General features: G+C 46.1%; 1 protein-coding gene across 5 annotated transcripts in view; it reads right to left on the bottom strand.

The window, feature by feature from the left end:
* The window catches only part of Adamts17 (ADAM metallopeptidase with thrombospondin type 1 motif 17), a 333323-nt gene that overhangs the window by 125048 nt on the left and 188466 nt on the right, over positions 1 to 19809 (bottom strand). For all 5 annotated transcript variants that reach the window (XM_074061615.1, XM_074061617.1, XM_074061614.1 and 2 more), the window contains exons 11-14: positions 19240 to 19341; positions 18116 to 18261; positions 7004 to 7170; positions 9 to 136 (exon numbers count right to left, since the gene is read on the bottom strand). In XM_074061615.1, the coding sequence (XP_073917716.1) occupies positions 9 to 136; positions 7004 to 7170; positions 18116 to 18261; positions 19240 to 19341 (543 nt within the window). The remainder of the gene's footprint in view (positions 1 to 8; positions 137 to 7003; positions 7171 to 18115; positions 18262 to 19239; positions 19342 to 19809) is intronic.

The following is a 19809-nucleotide window of genomic DNA, read 5'->3' as shown; positions in this document are numbered from 1 at the left end:
CTCATCACCTGGCACTTGCCATGCACGCAGAGGTCAGTCTCATAGGGTCCACAGGGTGTGCCGTCCAGGACCCTGTCAGCTACCAGCAGCGGGGACTCTTTCCCAAGGGGGGAGCAGTAGAGCTCACACGGTTTATCTGAGGAGGGAAAGATTGGTGGATGTTGACTTGGGATGGGGCATGTGAGCCACACAAGGCACACTCACACATGTGCAATGGCCCCAAGGGTAGAGAGCCTGGCACAGGCAAGAGGGGTAGCAACATAGTCAATGTCCCCAGACACACCTATCAGTTCCTTCAAACACTTAAGCAGCATAGTGAAAACAGCCCTCAGACTCAGGGAAATGAGAGTATGGTAGGAGTTCCATGGGCCTCCTTCTCCTGCTTTGCGAAGACAGACCATTTTCCTTTCCTCAGGCAGCAGGCACAGCAGGCTGAACAGAGATGCACTTGTGAGCTGGCCTCTGTGTGCTGAGGATGAGGATGGGAGATAGTGGGGTAGGAAGTAAAGACGGGGAAGGGAAGGAGAATGCCCCTGGGTGGGTGAAGCAGACCCTATGAGGTCTCCATGCCAGTGGAGAGAGAAGGGGCTAAAAGCTTTAGCATTTTCCCAGCTGTTGGAAAATAGCTAAAGAGCTGTCATTTGAGGTATGAAGGTCCTGGAAGGAACTGAACAGGAGTAAGGGACACAGAGGGGACACAGGGGCCCACTAGGACAACTCATGAGACCTGCATCAGGATGAAAATCTCAGGTCCTGCTGCTCCTGGAACCATATGATTTTCCAGATCATACCAAGCCCTCGTGTCTTTGCCTAGACTGTTCCCTCTTCCTAGAAATCCCTTCTATTGGCTTTTAAGAAGGCTCCTGTCACCCTGGAAGCTTCTAGTCCAGAGTTCTCTCTTTTACCATCCCTGGCAAGAGATAAGACAGGTACCCCCTTTAAAATACTTGGTCATCAACCTGTTGTTTTTCAACAGCTTGGTCAAACCTTAGATATAAAGGAATTTCTTTAAAGGTAAGCTCCATTGTTAATAGAATGCAAAAAGGATGGATTTTAATTAGGTTGAGTATTCCTAACTCCAAAATCCAAAATCCAAGATGCTCCAAATTCTGAAACTCTTTGAGCTACAACATGACACCACAAGTGGAAAATTCCACACCTGACCTCATGTGTCCAAACACAGGCACAGTTATGTGTATAGGTTATGTGTATAGGCACATATTGAAACATAAATGAATCTGTGCTTAGACTTGTATCCTATCCTCAAGATATTTTGTTATGTATATGCAAATATTCCAAAATTCAAGAAAACTGAAAATTTGAAACACTTTGGTCCCAAGCATTTCAGATAGGGAATTCTCAATCTGTACTTTCAGACTAAATCCCTGACGATGGAATGAACAGCAGACCTCAGGGGACAGGGACCACACTTTGATCATTTATCCCAGACTGGGCTCAGAAGTTAAGCTCATGGAGGACTCAGTAAATATTTTTGAACAAATGAATGGATTCTGTCTCTGGCACTAACAGAGAAAGAAGAATGTAACTTTTTTGCTCCCTTTCTCTCAGCAACCTGGCCTTAATGGGGTTACTCTGCAAAAAAAGCCCTCAGAGAGCAAAAGCCCTTTATTGCTTCCCTGTTGGGTCCTTTGTTTCCACTACCAGCTTCCCCCAGTGGGTCCTTCTGGAGGTCTCCAGTGAGCAAGGGCAGAGCCAAAGAAAGGTTCTGTAGCAGAATTGGCCTTGGAGGACCTTGGCATCCCAACTGGAGAGTCTTGTCAGAGAGGATATTCTGTCTCCCCCAGCCTCTGTGGCTGTCATGACTGGATGCCAGTTACTGGCCAACATGCTCAATGGGAGGTCATTCCAGAACACCAAAAGAAGCTTCAGAGTTTGAAGGAAATGCTCAACCTATTCTTCCAGCTAGCTGTGGGAAGGAAGTCTGCCCCGAGGAATAGCTTGGAGCTATTCAGTTTCCAAGATAAACCATGTAACTCTGCTTCAAAACTCATTCATTGAGTGAGCATGGCTCCCTATTACACTCCCTGCTTTGTAAGTGATTCTATGGAAAGAATAGGAGAAACTAGGCTCCAGTCTGCTTTCCTTACTGCCATCACTGTTTACTCTTTGAATGAAGCGCTCCTGGAGCCAAAAATACCAAGAGACAAAATGGCACTGCTGAAAACAAAGCACCAGGTTCATGGGTGTTCCCCGCTTCTGTGTATATACTTGATTTAAGTGGAAATAGATTGGGATTTGGGTAAAACAGCAAAGGTGTTTTGAACAAAGCCGGAAAGCCGAGGCTGGAAAGAGAAGGGTAAAGATTGTCTAGACTCCTTTGGTGTGAGCATCAGTGTGTGGAGACTAAAGCAGGGGGAGCGAGCTCAGATGAAGGGATACTGACCATGACCCCAGGCAAGACGCACTCAGCTCCACCTGCAGACACTGCCCTCCAAGGCTCAGGGAGCCTGGGGCACCCAGGTCCCAGAACAGAGTCCTAAAGTGGGGCTTCCTTCCTTAGTGTGGCTAGAACTCACTGCATCTATTCATCTCATTTTCTGAAAACTTCACTCAGAATTCAGCATGGCTCCCACCTCCAGCAGGGTGCAGTAGTGCCTCCCAAAGGGACTGAAGATAACCTTCGTTAGATATGGGGAGGAGGCTCAGAGTGCCTCAAAACTCCCCGACTATTCCCTTTCAGGATGCTGTGACAAATCGCAGGGACAGAAGACCCCAATAAATAACATGATGTGGTGAGTTTCAGCTTTGAGCTCAGCATCACTCTTACATCCCTAGAAGAGGAGGAGGTCAAATTCTTAAAAGCTATACAACTATACATCCCAAGGGAAGAACCCTCTGCAAGACTGGTATGTGCTGAGATGAAGTTCTGACTGAGACTGGTCTGTCTGTGGTGGGTCTGGCTCCCGACTGGCCGGTCTGTTGCCACGACTTCTGATTGACTAGGGGAAGCCACAGACAGGGGAGGGTAGACAGGCTTGGGGGCTTGAGAGCCACACGATCACATCTGCCTGATAAAAGTTTGGAGGATTCATCCTGATGCACCACAATGAAAAGGAGACTTGTGACTCCTAACTCTCTCACTGCTCTCACTCTCTCTCAGCTGGCAATTACAAACTGCTACCATTTAATTTTTGAGACCATCACAAGTGCTCATGCAAGCTCTGCCTCGCCTATGGGAGACATGGAGGCTGTTTAGCCCTGACACCAAAGCAGCCTTTCCTAGAACTTACAGCCAGTCCTTTGGCAACTAGGCCTCAGCTGATTGGACCAGCAGTGACCAGTGACCAATCAGAGTCTCTCTCCACACCAAGGCCTCATAGCCAGCCTTCCAGTCAATCCTCAGTTAATTAATTGGACCATGTGACAGTAGCTGGACCAATCAGAGTCTAGAGCCTGACATCTTAGCACTAGAATTCAGACACAGAGAGGTCCTTTCCTTTCATGGTTGATGGATCCCAGAGAAGGCCTATCTATAATTGAGAACTACAAACTTCTCAGAAAACTGAAAGTGTTTTCTTAACATCTGTGGCAGCAGAACCAGCCTTGACTGACATGAGTTAGGATATCCCCCAAAACAAGGCTGCTCTTGGGCTTCCTGGTAGAGATAGTTACTGTCTGACAATGGGGTGCCTCCCTGGATCCCACCAGGGTTACTAATACTTGGTCAATGCACTGTTACCACCTTTCAAACACTAAAATGCTCTGCATCCCAAACCATAACTTGGTTCAAAGACTTCGCATAAGGGATGTGAATTTGCATAAGAGACAGCGAAGGCTGTCCCATCCACTGGTGTGTGACAAGTTGTGAGAAAGGCAGCCTGCAGTGGGGGAAGGAGGACGGGACTCCCAAGAATTTGCCATGGAAGCCTTGGAAGAAGATCCTGACAGTTTCAGAGGCTCTAGCCCCAGACCCTTATCCCGGCACTTGGGTCCACTGAGATGCCCTGAATTTGCCACAACTTGCCTTTTTTTTTTTTAATTAAGCAATTCCAGCCAGCTTGGAGCGCTAACTATTGCACCTATCATCCCCTTGGAGGCTCAGATCTGGAGGAGATTCTGCTATGCTAGTGAGAAGGGGTTGGGAATATATCACCATGTCCAGATAAGGTCTTTGCCAAGCCTGCTGCCACTTTGGTGCTGGCCTGGCCAGAGAGGTCTGAACCCTTGAAGGTTTCCACTACTGTGACATTCCAGGGGAAAGGCACTACAGGGTAGGTTTGGTAACTGGCTACCTCAGTGGGTTTCTGTCTAAAGCTTTTCCACTTAGAAATCTTTTCTAAGGAGAGTCTTTGTCTTCTTTTGGAGGTGGTATGGGTTTGTGGTCCTGCATCCTCCCTTGGAAAATCTACCTCCACAAGAATTCTTTAAAAAAAAGAGAGAGAAAAGAGAAAATACTGCTTCTCCTTTCTTAACCATGCATCACTCACCAAAGAATTCCAGAGCGATAGCAATGCTATGAAAAGTGCAGGCACGATGGACCTCAGAAGAGCCTAAGAGCCGGGAGCCCAACCACAGGAATCGCTCCTATCATGGCTGAGCTAGAATTGGGCCTTTCAGAAAATGGGGTTTGAGAGGAACACTTACAATCTGCCTTCTGAATTGGCTATTTATTATTTTGTTTTTTACCCTTGTGATTGCTCCTTGAAAAAAAACACGGCTTCTGTTTATATTTGACAGAAATGAAACCAAACATGCCAGAAGTCATGGTGACTCCACCCTGGAGGAGGACGTGTTACAAAGCCCTGAACTCAGGGTCTCCTTCCTTCAAAGACAGAACACTGACAGCCTGTTGGCTGTCCTTATCAAATAGGTTTGCACTTTTCAGATCAAAGGCAATAGCACACTAGCTGTAATTATTTATTATTTGGGCAGAAATAAGCAAAAACCAAATGAGTGAAAAGATACAATCTAAACCCAGTGAGGTCCCCAAGGAGCCTCCCTGTGAGGCTTCCTGGATGGCAGATCCTGGCAGACAGAAGTCTCAGCCACTGTGATGATAAGAGAAGCAAAGAGCTCAGTCATCCAAAAGTGGTTAGAAGTAAAACAGAAGTTTAAGCTGGACTTGGAGAAATCTCTGGAAAAACAGATGTTGAAGTGGGATTTCTGTACTGAATAAATGAGGCAGGAGAACTTAAAACTGAAGCAAGCAACCAAAGAAAGAATAACAACAACTTAGTGCACAGAACTGAGTGGAAAGAAAAAAGGGGCGAGTCTGTCTCAAACGTGATGTCTTTTGGCTCCAGGAAAGGGGGAGAAGACAAAGAAGAGGCTTAAAAGTGTTTTTATGTGACCTCTGGGCACAGCAGAATGTTGGGAAACAGGTTGCTGCTTCTTGTCAGAACTACCCACTCTCTCATTCCCAATAGGGGTCTGTACGTGTCTAAGGTAGCTGGAGGCCCCTCTGTCATCCTGCATCAGATTAATGGTTAGGAAGAGAGAGAGAGAGAGAGAGAGAGAGAGAGAGAAAGAGAGAGAGAGACAGACAGACAAGGGACCCTGTGTGCATGCATACCTCTGGCTATACACCTTCTTTTGGGAGGGCAGGTCTCCTCTCTCTGCAGGCAAAGTTGAAGATTCAAAAGGTGAACTTCTGTCCAATTCTGCTAAGTGACAATGTAGCTATAATTACCTCACGCCCAAAGGTGGTATCTTTTTAAATAAGGAAAATGTCCCGGGAGCCCTCCACTAGTTTAGAATGAGTCCCCAGCTGAGAGGGTTGGTATTACCCGCTGTCCTTTAGAACGTCACATGTCATTTTACAAGTCAGCTCAAAGTCTTCAGGGTGGGGTTACTGGGCTGAAAGCTGCAGATCTGAAGATGCTGATGCCAGCGATCTCTAGGCCTTCCCTCAAACAGCTACGCACATTTGAACTTGTAATTGCAGACGGGAGAATGGAGATTTCAAAGGCTCTTGCCATTGTAGGGGGAAAAAACCCTTAAGACCTGGCACCGGAATGTCATTCTTCTGCAAAACCATTTGGAGGCTGTGGGAAAATCAGGCCCAGTTACTTTGGTTCTTCTTAAGCTCCCTCACTCTGCACCCATGAAGTCATGCTTCCTGTCTTCTTTGAGTATTGAGGGCCAGATCACAGCTGGTTATTTCGTGAGTCAACTTTCCTCTTCCAGAACTGGGGTTAGCTCCCTCTCCTGCCTCTTGTCAGCTGCAGGAGCTTAGACATGTCACGTAACCTGTCACCTCTCATCTTCTGCACAGCTTGTTTTGCATATCCAGTGAGATGATATATGCAGAGCTGACTTGTGCCTGGCACATGGTATGCTCGATAAATGGGACCACACTGTTAGCACTACAACACAAAGTCACATTTCTTGAAAAGGAATTGAGTTTTAGGTGGCAACGCCCCGCCCCCAAAACCCCAAAAAACCTGAAGTAGGCCCTGGGGTGTTCACACCTACAATGAATATATACCACAAATCCTACATAGACATGATCCACTGCCTAGAATTTCTTCAGCCATTGGAAATGCTGTAGGGGGTCCAGTGGCACACAGTCCCTAGATTGGGGAGAAAGCTCTTAGAACAAAAATGTGACCTGTGCTGATTATCATCTGTCCCAGATTTGTACACTGTTCTCAAAATTTCCCCGAATGTCCCAGGCAAGGAGTAAGAGTGGTCCAAAACAAAACAAGCTAAGAATCAATGTTAGGAAGTAAAATGGCACCCATGCAAACATACAGTCCAGCTCCTGGCCCCTCAGCATGTGGCACCAGACAGCAGGCCACCAGCACACATACCTTGCCACAAATGGGGGTGCAGAATGAATCTGGCCTTCTGTCTGGCTTGACAGCTGCTTTTGGGAGATCTCAGAGAGCTGGGTCAGCCCCAGTGGGGTTGACATGGGCAGGGGACTAGAGCACCCTGCCAGGTGGGTTGGAGGGTGCTTATGAGTTTCCCTAGGTGGTTGTTACAGCTCCTGGGGGAAGAGAGAGGAGGCTACCATGAAAGGACAGGCCATAGCATTTACCATCAAGCACCACTGCCGTCAACAGGCCCTTCTTCTTGCTGCTCAGTCTGTCATGGGCCTGGCACTGCTGGTCCCGGAAGCTGGGCAGACCCTTGGGGCAGGGCAGGTTCTCACAGACTGCATGCTCCACGCTAGCACCCAGGCAGTGTGTGCCTCCAGGTCCAGGGCTAGAAGGAAGAAGAAGGGCTGCATTAGTTCAGCCTGTGGTGGAAACAGCAGGGGCACTCTGTTATTGTCTCTGTTGCAGGGTGGAGGAGGCAGGGCAAGGTTTCCAAAGCAACCCCCTCTGCTCGTACAGACCACATCTGGGCCATCCCAGTCCCACACTGAAGGCATGCTTAAGGGAGCCACAGAAAAATGCATCCAAGGACTGTAAATCAAGGTCATCTGGAAACAGAATAGAGCAAGGATCAGCTCAGCAAGATCCACAAATTGTCTTTCATCTAAACTTAAAACTTGGCCATGTGTAACCCTAAAAAACCCAAGGGGAATTTTTGGTATGGATTTTTTTTTTTTAACTTCTCTGAAATGACCTTTAAATGGCTCTTTGGTATGCTCTGGAGGTGGCTGAGTTTTAGAACGAATAAACAAATAGCTCTCATTTACTTTATAATAAAATAAATCAGAATGATTGATTCACTTACTTATGGGCTTTGGGTAGAGGCTATGTTGCCTTTATCAGGGCAAGGGTGAGGTCACTGCTGTAGTCTTGAGTCAGCAGTGTTCTGTGCTTAGACTGGGGTTTTAAGCCATTCTGGAGACTGGGCCATGTGCCCTGGCAGAGTCCACATGTGTAAGGGGCACTGAGGAAGAACAGCAGGATGCAGGCCTGGTTGACCAAAGCATGACTCTCCCAGCAACTCCATAAGGCCCTTTGATGGCCTTGGAGGACTCTGACCAGGGAAATCTCAATGGTTCCATTTACCTCCGTGATGCCAAGATCACCACGATGGAGCACAGTTTGTTTTTTCTTCACTCCGCTTTTTATTGCAATTCAGCAGAAGAGAGAAAAGGACACAAATCAGAACTGTTCTGCTCTATGAGTTCTAATGAACTGCACACACCTATTGGCAGCAGCACAGCATCTTGGACACATTAACCAATTCTTTTGGAGTATTTCTTTTTTTACCTTTAGCCACTTCTCAAGTTTGGATGGCAAGGGAACCCTGTGATCATGGTTGTAGGGAAACACAAGAACAGTTGGCAGAAAGTCTTCAGGGTTTTGTGTCACAAAAATCTACACCGGCAGTCAATGAATTTGTTTTTTTTTTTTTTTTCACAAATGGCCAGAGAGTATTTTTGGTTTGGGGAGTGGGCATTAACCCTGTAGCAAGTACTCAACTCTGCACTCACAGAACAAAAGCAGTGAAACAACATATAAAAGAATAGATGTGAATGTTCCAATAAAACTTTATTTACAAAACCCAGTGGTAAACCAGATTTCACCCACTGACCATAGTTTGCCAGCTCTTTGTCTTGGAGAAAATATTCCAAGTAGAAGGAAAGGCTCCCTGAATACCTTCTATCCACCACACACACATCTGCAAACAGTTCCCACCCTGGGAGTAGCAGAAGACTGTGGAGACTGTACACACTGGTGGCCCTGTCAAGGGGCCATGAGTTGTGGTCTCTAAGTTAGGCTATAGCCAAATATCTAAAAGGTTTATGAGATCTGAGGACAGTAGAACCTTGTGTTCTATATTCTACTTGTAATACAAGCAGGTAGATCAGAGAAATGATCATACCATGTTTAGGTAGACAGAGGCCCGGGCTACCTTCCCAAGAAAAACTCTGGGTACAGGCACTAAGTACAGTCAGACAGAGTGGATTCCTGTGTTACAGAGCACAGAAGCCAACAGGGGCTGGATCTGAAGAGCCCTACAGGCCACAGCAACAGGTAAGTTCCCTTGACTGGGGCCAAGAAGGGATGAATGATGTGGCAGATGTCATATGGCAAGATGTTACACAAGTTGAGTTGTGTCACTCTCACCCTAACCCCAAATACCTCAGAATGTAACCCTATATGGAACTAGGACCACAGCAGAGGTAATTAGATCAGACGAAGTCACAGTGGAGTAGAGTGAATCTCTCATCCAAGGTGTCTGGTGTCTTAAAAAAAAAAGTGGGGGGGGGCGGGGGGGAGAATATGGAGACAGACACACTCAGGGAGATTACCATGTGAAGATGAAAGATCTCGGGGATGCCTCTACACGCCAAGAAATATCAGAAATTGTCAGCAAACCACCGGAAGCTAGGAGAGAGGTATGAATAGATGCTGATTGACAGCCTTCAGAAGGAACCTATCATGTTGACACCTTGATCTTGGACTTCTAGCCTTCCAAATTAAGAGAAAATAAATTTCTGCTGTTTAAGAATCTAGTGTGTGGTACTTTGTTATGGCAGCCCTAACGAATATTCTTGGTGTCACAAAGACCAGGCATCCTCACAGAACTTAAAACTCAGGGAAAGGCTGGAAGTGGTGGATAAGATATCCAAACATGGACTAGAAATGGAGCTGAAAAATACAAATCAGGTTTGTTTCCAGAAGAATCAAAAAGGTTGCATTTTCTAAACACCTTGGAGTATGGATTATAACTTGTACTTATCAACTAATTAACTTTCTGAGTTTTGTCACCAAGCTTCAGTTTACCTTCAGTTTCATCCATTTCCACCAAATGATTTCTTCACTTTCACATCTGACTGATCCACTTATACCAACTACCTTTATACCAGACAATAGATGGGGGAAAGGAGACCAGCTGTGACAGTCCTTCTCGCCCATGGGTCCTAGACTAGAAGACAGCAGTGTACCTTCCCCCACAGCTCGGTCAATGCTGGTTCTTCACCCCATACAGCCTTCTCCCGTAAGTCTCTTTTCAGCCCCTTCTCTAGCTCACTACCCCACTGTCTCCACCTCCCACTCCTAACCCTCTGCTCATCCTTGAGACCACCTCCACATTACCTTTGTTCACACCTGATACCTCTCTTCATCTTTTTTTGAGTCTCTGCTAGTTTGTTTACCATTAATCAGCCTTGAGAAATGGTGAGCTAACAGCCTGTCTTCCTTTCTCCTGTATCCTCCAGCAGAGAGGATAGGATAGCCCTCAAGAAACAGTAGCCTGCATTGAACTATGAGTATTTACCTTAAGATGATAGACAGACAGGTATAGACAAATAGACAGGCAAGGAAGATGGCAGACTAGGAAGTATCAGGAATTCATCTCTCTACCCAGATAACAATTGTTCTGTCAAAAACTATCCAATGTAACTCTTCTGAAACTTCGAAGTCTTTGAAAGCTTGCTGTTCCTGGATAGCAACCTGCTGTTAATTTGGTCCATCTCAGCCTTCAAGTGGTAGTAGCTACTATGCATCCTCCACCAGCCACGCCTACAGTAGGCAGCCAAGATGCAGCTTGATGGAGTCCAGTGGGCAATAAGGACTTTAGCCTCCAAACTCCCAGCTTCATTGATCTAAGTGTTGACTGCTGCTTTTGACGGCTAAGGCACAAACACAGACTTTGGCTGACATTCAGCCTCCCAGTGAAGAGGCTTCCAGGGAATTTTAGGGAACAGCTTTATTCCTTTTATCCTTACTAGGAGCCAGGCATTTAGGGATTAAGTCATTTAAAAACAACTGCATATCCAGGAGAAGTTAGCTTGTCATGAGGCATGGCCAGGAAAAGATCCAAGGTCAAAAAAGGACCTGAAAAGACCTTAAGCTTTCACTTCAGGTTAATCCCTGGCACAGACACCACTCAACCACAGACAAACAAACAAAACAAAGACATCATGATGTCAAACCCAGAGTTACCACATTATAAGATTCAACTGTCTAACTTTCAGTGAAAACATCACAAGGAATACCAAGAAACTCCAGAGGGACAAAAAACATTGACAGAATCTGTCTCTGAGGAGTCTCATATGTCTGACTTTGTAGATAAACACTAAAATAACTGCCTTAAAGATGGTTAAAAGGTAGAGGAAAAACATGAACAAAGACAGGAAGACAATGTGTGAACAAAATGAAAATATCAATAAGAGATAAATTATAAAAAAAAAACAAAAATGAAATTTGGAGTTGAAAAGTATAATAACCAGATGAATTAAAAGCAGACTGTAGCAGACAAGAGAGTGAATCAGCAAACAACTATAGAACAAGTGAAATGATCAAGACTGAGAAATACAAAGCAAAAAAGAATAAACAAAAGTGAACAGAAAAGACCTGTAGAACATCATCAAATGAATTAATGTACACATTGTGGAAGTCTCAGTAGGAGAAAAGACAGAGAGAATGGAGTAAGATTATTTGGAGAAATAATCTGCAGGATTATCTGAATTTGAAGGAAGATATGAATCTGTAACAAACACCAAGCAGGATAAACACACAGGTACCCACACTAAGACACACTGTATTTAAACTATCAAATACAGTATTTAAAGCACCAGAGAATAAGGCTATGTCACCAACAAAAGATTGTTAATAGAATTCCAGCAGACTTCTCATATAAGTCTTGGCATTGGGACAATACATTCAAAATACTCAAAGAACAAAACTGCCAACCAAGAATTCTGTATCTGCAAAGTTGACCTTAAAAGTGAGGAGATAAACAAAACTAAGTTTGTTGCTGTTAGACCTTTGTTATAAGAAGTGCTAGAGGGAGGGATTGTCTTAAATTGAAATGAGGGGACACCAGGTGGTGAGTGCCAGTCACACAGGCACAAGGCTAACCTTTGTTAGAACAGGTGTTAGAGAGACCCTGGAGGAAGAACAGAATCTCATCCCTGGTTCTAGCATTAGATTTCTCTCAGCTGCAGAAGCCCACGACGCATGCCGCCTCTCTGTGTACAGCATCCTTCAGCATCCCAGAGAGGGCGGTTTCCAAGCACACCACCCCTTGGGGCAGATTCCCATTCTGTTCTGCAGAGCAATTTCTCTCCTTGAAACCTATTTCTGACACCCCAAGTGTGGCTTCCCAGAGAGTCCCACCACTGTAGCACTTCTACAAACCTCTCCTCATCCATTGGCCCCAACGGTTCCCTGTCCAACAACGACCAGACTCTGAGCCACCAAGATGGCCACAATGGAAAGGCTGAGGGTATCATATGTCAGTGAGGGCATGGAGCAAGTGGAAACCCACCAGGCTCATGGAGATAGAGATGGGATGGCAACTCTGCAGAGCTGGCAGATTGGTAGATGGTCACACACACATTTACTTGGAGATGGCACTTCCCCTTCCCATATTCTGACACATGCCTGTCCATCCTTGATGGAGATGAACAATACTCCTGAGGGAGTTATAATTCTCTGCAGGATTGTCCTTCATAAACATGATTTAAAAATAAGAAGAGAATAAGCTAGAGAGGCTTTGGGGAGAAACTGGGAGAGCAGAGAGAAAAGTGAGCTCCACCCCAAATCCAAATCTTGCCCAAGATCCTGCAAGATAATGACAATCTAGTGCCAGGTTTGGCTCCGCAGTACCCCAGACCCACTAAACGCACAGCAGAGAAGCAGCAGAGGTGCCCAGGTGTACAGGATCAGGAAGCAGAGTGTCCCCTTTCTATGGGAGGGGATGGACATGGAGAATGAAGGTAGGCTGGAAGAGAAAGATGCCAGCTGGTGGCACCTCATTTATTTTCTGCTTCACCTTTTCATTGAAGATAGATCAGACAACAAAGTCACAACAGCAATTCAGACCTGCTCATCCCCCAGTGATGCAGCCATCTAGCAAGAGTTGGCAGTCCCTACCCTGGCTTGATTAGCATCTGCGAGTGAGCCAGGCAAGACCATGGTGTGTGGGAAGTGGTGCCCAGCACTTTCAGGGCAGCAAAAGTCCTAGTATTAAGGCTTCCTCTGAAAATTATCCAAGCAACAGGTATTAACATATGCTAAGTACAGAAGACTTGGGTTTTTGAGGTTAGTCTGAATACCAGGTGGCTGTCAAAATTAACACACACAAGTGTGGTGGGGGGGGGTCTCACTGTAGAAGCAAGAACTGATTATAGCCATAGAACTTCACTCCCCCAACACTGAGTTTTGGGTGGCTTGTTGCTTCCTTTCCCTTTGTGATGCTGCAGAGTGATGCTGACGCATCCCAGTTCTGTCCTCTGCTCTTCTTTCTGTCCTGCACTTGCTGAGACAGAGCTGGCTCTTTACCAAGTACATCTGAACCTTTTTCTCCGTCTCCCCCTGCAACAAGCCTTCAATGGGTACAAGAATTGGAATTAGAAATGAATTTTATACCCCCTGCAGTCTCTGGATATAACTCCTACCGACAGCGACACAAATGACAGGAAACGACCAGTTTAGGATGCTGGTTTAAAACTCAGATGGGCTTGGTGCCAGTGTCTCGTGCCTATAATCCCAGCTACTTAGGAGGCTAAGATTGGGAGGACTTTGGTTCAAGGCCAGCCTAGGCAAATAGTTTGCAAGACCCCCATCTCCAAAATAACCAGAGCAAAACGGACTGGAGGCATGGCTCCAGCAGTAGAAAGCCTGCTTTGCAAGCACAAAGTCCTGAGTTAAACCCCAGTCCCACCAAAAAAAACAAAAAAAAGAAGAAAAAAAAACCCACAGAAAACAGACGCTTCCCAAGGCCTCCATGTCAGCTGGCAAAAAGTAAAAATACCAGTATCTATAAAGACCAAGACCAGAAAAAGAGGGAGGGGTGAGGAGGACTCTCTTACCAATCTCTTTGGACGGTGAATAATCCAGCTGCAGAAGATAGGGAGAAGAGGCAGGAATATATAGTTTGGGGGTGGGGAGAGGGTTGTAGGAGCGTTCCAAGCCCAAGATGTGCGCAGCGGTGGGTGCTGAGCACTCTTATGAAATCTCGAGGTGGGAGTCTGGTGATTTAAGGAGTGAGACAGAGAGGACGTTGTTTTGGTCAGAACTTGGCTCTGAGGCCTCAATCAGCTGTGCTTTGTAACAGTCACCAAATGAGGCATTGCACGGAAGCAAGATGGATACTGTAAGTCTGGACTTCCCCCAATGTTCTCCCCATCTTGAGTCTCTTCAGGAAGCACCCAAAGGTGCTGCTAACCTACTCACCAAAGGCCGGCATGTGTCTTTCCACACTCCTGGGCTAGCTCAGGGTTGGTGAAACCCTCAGAGAACACTTCCCAGGGAGAAAGGGCATGCTTGCTTCCCTTCTGAACAGGAAATAGAGCTGTACTGTCACTGCAGAGGATCAGACAGATGACCAAAGTGCAAATATTTTAGGAGCAAAAACATGTCGTTTCCCTCATTGAGATAAGCAAGGCCAGTTACACAGTGAAGTTTATTCTTGAGATGGTTTGAGCGCTCCTGGCTGTAAGCTACAGACTTGCTGTGAGGGGCAAGCAAGGGTAACAGGTGACCCTTACTTGTAGGGCAAGCTTGGACCACACTGCCTGGCTTTTCAGAACATCTGCATATCTGGGAGGTGGGGTTATACAAGGGAAGGGGACATACCTGGTGACCTCCTCCTTGGTCATAAACTTTACCATAATCTTGCTTTGTGTGTCAGGGGGAAAAGGAGACTTTAGGGATGTATTTTGGGGCCCCAGAAAGGCAGGAAGACTGCTTTTCTTGGTTAAGAGGGTAGCCAGGCAGGGATGAGATCAGAACATTTTATAACGTGACCTCTGCTGCAGGCACGGAAGGAAGCATGGAGCCCAAATAGGTATGGCTAAGTCTGGGCAAGAAGGGAGAACAAAATGGAAACAAGTGAGTCAAGATATACTGTAAATAACTGTTACAATACCTGTAAAGCTGGGAAAGGGTGCTGCAGCAGAGCAAGGCAGCACCCCACTTTGAGCATAGTCTGAGGAAAAGGGATATGCACTGAGATCCAACGAGGGGCAAAGGCAAGTTAGAGACGGAAAGAGCAATGATGAAGGTTCTGAGTTGTGGCTGACCATCAGACAGAAGGCTTCACAGCTGGAGGGGGGCAAATGGTAGCCACTCTGTCCCTCAAAGACATGCCCACCTGGAATCTGAGAATGTAACTTATTTAGAAAAAGAATCTTGGGAGATTTAATTAAGGATCTTGAGATGAACCCATCCTGGGCTAAGAGGGGCTCAAGTCCAGTATTAATATCCTTCTAAGAGAAATAAAATTTGGAACACATATAAGGAAGAGACCATATGAAGACAGACACATACACAATGACATGCCCATGAGCTACCAGAGGCCAAAGACTGCTGGAACTATCTGAAGGCAGGACAGAGGCATGAAACATTCTCCTTAGAAGTACAAGAAGGAACCAATCCTGTCCTGCCAACACCTTGAATTTGGACTTCTGATTTCTAGAACTGACCTCCAAACTCATCCTACTACCATCTAACTGTTGCAACCTTGGGCAAGTTACTGAACTTCTGCACCATTCAGTTTGTATCTGTAAATGGGGATAAAGATGCCTTTCCAGCAGAGCTGCATGAAATGATTTAGTACCTCAGCACCTAAGGAAACCTGGCGAAGGTGCTATCTGAGAGGGCAGAGTGGGCTGGAGGAGAGAGAGCAGATCACTTAGAAAAGGGCTATTTTGAGTGTCAAGAAGAAAATCCAGGGACAATGCTCTTGTGGGATGGGCAGGGATTTCCTGTCTTTGTCACTAGAAGTCCAGAGACCAGAATCAGGGCCCTGTCAGGGTTTACTAATGGTATCCTATTGAAAAGGCATCACCAGGAGAGAGCCTGGGGGGTTTGGGACGAGTAACACCAGCCTTCTCTTTCTGGTAGTTCTACCACTGCCAGGCCCCATAGGTGTTCTTACATAGCAGAGACTGGACATGAAGGTGCATCACTGTCCGTCATAAACCAGTATGTAGAGCCTGCAAACTCACAGCTGCCTATGTGGCCATCCTACCGATCACCTGTTCCTCAAGGGCAGCACAGAGGAAGATGAGCAATGAGAGATAAAACTTATAACCACCGTGGGAGGGTGGCTGATGAAGAAAATTGATGAAACAAGATTTTTGTAACAACTTTGTGATTTCTAGAACAGCTTCTCTACTGGGGCCCCTGGAAGTATGAAGTGAGAATCCCAACTCATGAAACCTCTTGGCAGGCCAAGCCAAGGAGGCTATGCTAGTGCAGCTCTTCGGACTAGGGGGTCTTCAGATGCCTGTCACCACAAAATTCCCCTGTGGTAGCCCAGAGAAACCAGGGTTTGGCAGGACAGGGAAGGACTCAGCTGGAACACAGAGGGTCCAATCATGGCATGAAGCCACCAAGCTCTGAAAAGCCTACTCTACAGGCTACCAAGGCAGGGACCCGCTAGCTAATGTCATCCATCCTAAGGCAAAAAGACACTACTGGGTCTCTTAAGAGTTGTGTCTAATGCATTTGCCCAGCACAGATAGCATTTTATTTTGGCAAGTTTCATTCTCATCTAAACATAATCAGATTGTTCAGTCTCAGGACATAGGGGTCTTTGGGCATTTAGAGGCCCCTGCTATGATGATACTGGGTGACACATGATGTGGGGTGACATATAAGGAAGTCAGTCCTAAGTCAGGGCCCACAGGCTCCAGTGGCAAACATGGAGTGCCCATGACAACCACGATCTTTGCAAATTTCTCTCTGTACCTAAAACCTTTCCACACAAGTCACCCTCCCCTGAGCTGCAAAGCAGTGCTGTGAGGTGGGCAAGGCAGAGCAAGTGGTCTCAACCCCGTTTTTTGTTTGCGTTATAACAACAGGGACCACTTACTATATATAGACATAGGACTTTAAATGCATTCAAAGGAATTATTCCAATTTTTAGACGATACAACCGTTGGTTGCTTTGGGGAAATTTCATCTGCCCTAGCTTTGACACTTAGCTCTTCCCACTCTACCATGCCAGCTCCCTCTAATGGAGGAAACTGAGGCCCAGAGAAGAGAAAGAGCTTTCTTGAGTCACATGACCAATAACCAACAGAGCCACACCCAAACCTCAGTATATCCAAATTTATAGCTCACCATTTAGACCAGAGGTCAAGCTATTAACGTCATCATAGAGCAATGTAAAAACTGAAACCACTCTATTTAACTGCTCAAGTTTAGCTAAATAGGATTCCTACTCATAAACACTTTCTGTTAAGAATTCATTTTTAAACAGATTAAACAGCTATTAGGTGACAGGCACTCTACTTCATCATAATTTAAAAAGACGTATTACATGATGCTAATTCACACAGCACTATTGGAAAAAAATACTGTTCTACTACCAACTGAACTATAGGCAAAAGTCTGCTTTAAGCCAGCGGTTCCCAGTCTTGGCCAGCCATTGCAATCACCTGGGGAGAGGGAAAACATCTACTGCTGTATGATTCAGGATTTCTACACACAAGAGGCACTGGATAATTATTCATCAACATGACTTAACTGGGGATACAAAGTATTTGGTTTTAGTCATGATTTACCATTGTTCATTTTCCAAATTGAGGCAGTATGACTGAAGATACCCAAGACAGCAAACAGACCATTAAAGGAAACATTTAAAACGGATAATCTTCAAGAGTTGAAAAGGGAACCGGGGTGATGGAATTAGTATTATCAAGCACAAATCTGATCCCTTAATTTTCCAAGAAGATATCCAAGGGTGAACTGGAAGTGTCTTGGTATGTCATCATAGTCAGGAAAAATAAAAACTTTAGAGAGAAAAAAAAAATCAACATATTTTTCCGTAATGTTCTAAGAAGACCCATGGAAACTATTTGGATGAACAACACAACTAAACCCATGGATACTTTATTACTCATGAACAGGCCAGCTGCTCCCAAATCTGCCATTGGTCAATTTGAAGGTCAGCTTCCAGAACTTCCTAGATAGTCTACAGGCTTCCTGAAAATGACTCTTGACTAAGAAAACCACAAGGCAGGTAAGACAGATTGCGATCCACCAGTCCCAGGGACTCTCTTCCAAAGCCCAGGCAAGGAACAAAGGAGCCAACTCACCTGGGGACCCCAAGGTCAATGTGCTGAGAAAGGGAGCTCAAGTGACACTCAGACTCCACTTGACATACCCAAGGCCCTCAGATCCCTGACTTTGGTGCAATCCCATTTTCCTTACCCTCCAATACGCTGCATAAGGCAGTGAGAACCACAGGTGAGAAAGACCAGTGGAGGTGCCATTTAAGGGGGACTTACGGGGGATTGTCACATTTCCTCTGCCGGAAGCGCGCTCCCGTCCCACACGTCCGGCTGCACATGCTCCAGGTGCCCCATGGGCTCCAGTCTCCATCCACGTGTTCTGGGATGGGCGTCTTGCTCACACACTCTCCAGCACGGCACCACTGAAACACAGCAGGGAGGGCCAGGACCCGGGCACTCAGCAGAGCTGCTCATTCCCCAAAGGGCCGGAAGTCCCTTGGTGACACCAAAAATCAGTGTCTGAAATTTACCAAAGAGCAGGCTGTTTTCAGGATATGCACATTTGCTCGCTCTAGCAATGCGCCTTACTTATTAACCCAACACCTAGATCCCTCTGGGGTTTGCATTTTGCCCCAAAACTCCACATGGAATTGCACTCCAATGATATTTTCTAAATCATCAGCAAAAAGGATTAATCTATGGGGCTTGTGGCGAGAACAAGGGCTTCTTGCAAACTTTGATTAACGTGAGGCATTTTTCCCTGGAAGACAGCATTTCTGGGTTCAGAGATCAGGACTTCAGGGTTGAGTTTGGTGCTTAGAGTTGATAGTCAGCTGAGGAGGAGAGAAAGCCAATCTCAAAGGCAGATTTTCCCCAAAGTGTTGATTTAATGGGTTCTGGTCATAGCATCAGAATGAAGCATTGCTTCTTCTTGACTCTTTCAAGGTCTACAGTAAGACCAGGGAGAAAAGACTGTGGCTGCTGGTCTTGACCAGTCTCCCCTCTAACACTATTATCTCTCCCATCTGTGAGGGTCGGCCCCAATCTCTCACATCTAGCTACAATTGGAAAGCACTGTTCTCATCAAATTCATTTTATGACAGTCTTTTGTATATGGCAAGAGGAATTTTCCATTTAAAGTATACTGATGGAAAGTTTTCTAAGTAAATTCACTCATGTAACCAAAGGCGTTAATTTAACAAAAATATCAAGTAAATGAAAGAGTCTTGCATTTCTGTAAGAAAAAAAGGAGGTAGTGTAACACCCTTTATGCCTGTGGTGCCCCAGGGGACATTTCAGGGTGTCCTGAGCAGCATGCACGCTGCATTTCCGAAGGAGAGGTGACCAGCACTGGGGAGACATGGGACTACCTCTGGGGGTGGTGGGAGGCTGGGGGTTACCTTGTCTGCCCCACACTCGGTACCATCCAGGGGAGGGTCCAGCTTGGTCTTGCAGGATGTATCTCCTTCTACCAGGCACCACAGTCCAGCACACATCAGATGCTGCAGGGCAAGGGGAGGAAGGTGACGGCCAAGAACACCCACAGGCACACAAGTCACAACTGGGGCCAGAGGCTGGGTGCAATCACCATTTGGATTTGGGGAAGAGGGACAGTTATGGTCTGGATGTCCAAAATACAAGAGCATCATTTTAATGGGTTCATTCAGTTCAACAAAATCCTGTGCATATAGTTCTAGGAGGACTGTCTCATAGGGCTGAGTTCAACGCTCCAGCCTCTGGGAGTGAGGGCTTAGCAGATATCAGGGTGACAGCCCAAGATGATCCCATCCATTTAGTACAGTGAGGGGTAAGCAGATACCCTTATCTTCCTGTGTGCATGGAGCACACAAGAAGTACGCCTAACCAAACTTCATCAGATAGGGCTGCTGGAAAAGGCAGCTCTGTAGCCGGAGGGGTGAGCAGCCATCATGGGGCCCGGAGTGAGACCCCCAAAAGGGTAATGAAGGGCA

This window comes from Castor canadensis, chromosome 19 (assembly GCF_047511655.1).
Source record: "Castor canadensis chromosome 19, mCasCan1.hap1v2, whole genome shotgun sequence".
NCBI lineage: Eukaryota > Metazoa > Chordata > Mammalia > Rodentia > Castoridae > Castor > Castor canadensis.
This window is presented reverse-complemented; position numbering and strand designations above follow the sequence as displayed.